General features: G+C 41.7%; 1 protein-coding gene across 1 annotated transcript in view; it reads right to left on the reverse strand.

Annotated features, from left to right (window-relative positions):
• LOC102839660 (mitochondrial import inner membrane translocase subunit Tim17-A-like) overlaps positions 1–331 on the reverse strand; it is a 6,104-nt gene extending 5,773 nt beyond the window's left edge. Inside the window, exon 1 of the mRNA XM_006874480.1 lies at positions 5–331. Coding sequence (XP_006874542.1) covers positions 5–331 — 327 coding nt within the window. The remainder of the gene's footprint in view (positions 1–4) is intronic.
• Positions 332–2,043: the final 1,712 nt, after the last annotated feature.

A 2,043-nucleotide genomic window follows, 5' to 3' on the forward strand; every position in this document is an offset into this window, starting at 1 on the left:
CCACTGGTCCATTTCTTGCTGCCAGTATGGCTCCTATTAAGGCACCGCTTGTGATGGAGTTCCAGGGATCTTCTTTCCCTCTGACTTGAACCATACTACAGTCAATCATGGAAAACAGACCACCCCAAACTGCAAAGCTGCCTCCCAACTGTGGAGCCCTGGTTTTAATAGCTGTCAAACTTCCTCGTAGTCTGTGGCTGACTCCCACTGGAGAATTCCAAAACCCTTTGATTGCTTGATAGATACCACCACCTATGGTGCCCATGGTAAAAGCTCCACCACAGTCATCCACAATTCGCCAGGGGCAAGGTTCTCGCGCGTACTCCTCCATCTTGACTCGAGCTCCGCAAGTGCTCTGGCTTTTTTTTAATACCTTCAGTTCTTGATCAGATGAAGCCTCTTTAAAAGGTAGGCCATCAACCAATTTTTTTTTATGCACTGACTGTGTATTTTCCCCATCTTTTTTTAGTGCTTCTAAGTCATTCTATATTTTTCCCATAGAATCTTTCAGTATTGCAGTAGAGGCTTGAATTTTTTCTTAAGTTCTACTGCTTGAAAAATGCTGAGTTTGTCCTTTTTGGTTTTCTGACAGCAGGTCATTTCCTGTCTTTTTAATGTCCTTTGGGCTTCTTTATGTATGACATCCTCGATTTCATTCCACAACTCATCTCATCGTCAAACACTAGTGTTCAATGCACCAAATCTCTCCTGAAAATGTTTTGTTTTGTTTAAATTACGTGAGATATATTCAAGGCTATATTTTGGATCTTGTAGACTTAAGTTTTTTCAGCTTCAGTCTGAACCTACATAAGAGTAACTGACGATCTCTTCCACAGTTGGCACCTAGTCAAAAAAAAAAAAAGAGAGAGAGAGAGAGAGAGACAGACAGTTAGAAACTAAGTCATTAAAACAACCTGGTGATTTCTGAGTCCTCCAGATTTGGAATTAGTGTGATCCAATCAAAAACTCTACTTAGTCATTTTTAATTCTTTGTTGTTGCAAATAAATACTTCTGCATCATAAAAAAAAAAAAAAAGTAAATAAGGAGCCCACAGGATCGGGGAAAACGCATTGCAATGATGTGTCAGACAAGGGACTATACAAGGGATGTGTCAGACAAGGGACTATAAAATCTATTGTTGTTGTTGTTGTTATGTGCTGTGGAGTCGGTTCCAACTCATAGCGACCCCACACAGGGTTTCCGAGGCAGTAAATCTTTACCGGAGCAGACCGCCTCATCTTTCTCCCACGGAATGCTGGTAGTTTCGAACTGCTGACCTTGCGGCTTGCAGTCTGATTCGTAACCACTACGCTACCAGAGCTCCTTATAAAATCTATAGGAAATTAAAACACCTCTACAAGATAAAGACAAATAACCCAATTAAAACAGGCACAGGACATGAATATACACTTCACCAAGGAAGACATAGCCAACAAACATGAAGAAATTTTCATGATCAATAGCTATTGTTGTTGTTGTTGTTAGGTGCCATCGAGTTGGTACCTACTCATAGTGACCCTATGCACAGCAGAACGAAACACTGCCCAATCATGGGCCAACCTTACAACTGTTGCCACGCTTGGGTATGTCGGGGACTTGCCTCGACATAGGAGTTCAGTTCACAAAGTAGGGAGATCTGGCGGCGACAGAGATAGAGAAAGAATACACACAAAGACAGACACGAAGGGAGAGACAAAGAGACACCCCGAAACTAGAGTGGATGCAAAACTGGTGGGCAGACCCTGGACTACAGGCATCGTGGCCCCTGCAGGCAGTAAAGCACAGCCCTGCAAACCGTAATGCATGCGGGCTTCAGTCTGTGCCCCTTTTTTATTTCAGGAGGGACTTTACACAAAGGCAGAAGGAGATTATTAAATCAGGGTACAGAAGTGAAACGTGATTAATCGTTCAAATCAGGACACCATGATTTACAGGAACAAATTCTAAAACATACATCGCAAATTGTCTTAATAATCTAACATCCCTAATTTTCCAGAAATTCAAGAAAATTGTTATAAATTACTATTTAGGTTCAAATCCCA

Source organism: Chrysochloris asiatica, unplaced genomic scaffold, assembly GCF_000296735.1.
Source record: "Chrysochloris asiatica unplaced genomic scaffold, ChrAsi1.0 scaffold00279, whole genome shotgun sequence".
Classification (NCBI taxonomy): Eukaryota; Metazoa; Chordata; class Mammalia; order Afrosoricida; family Chrysochloridae; genus Chrysochloris; species Chrysochloris asiatica.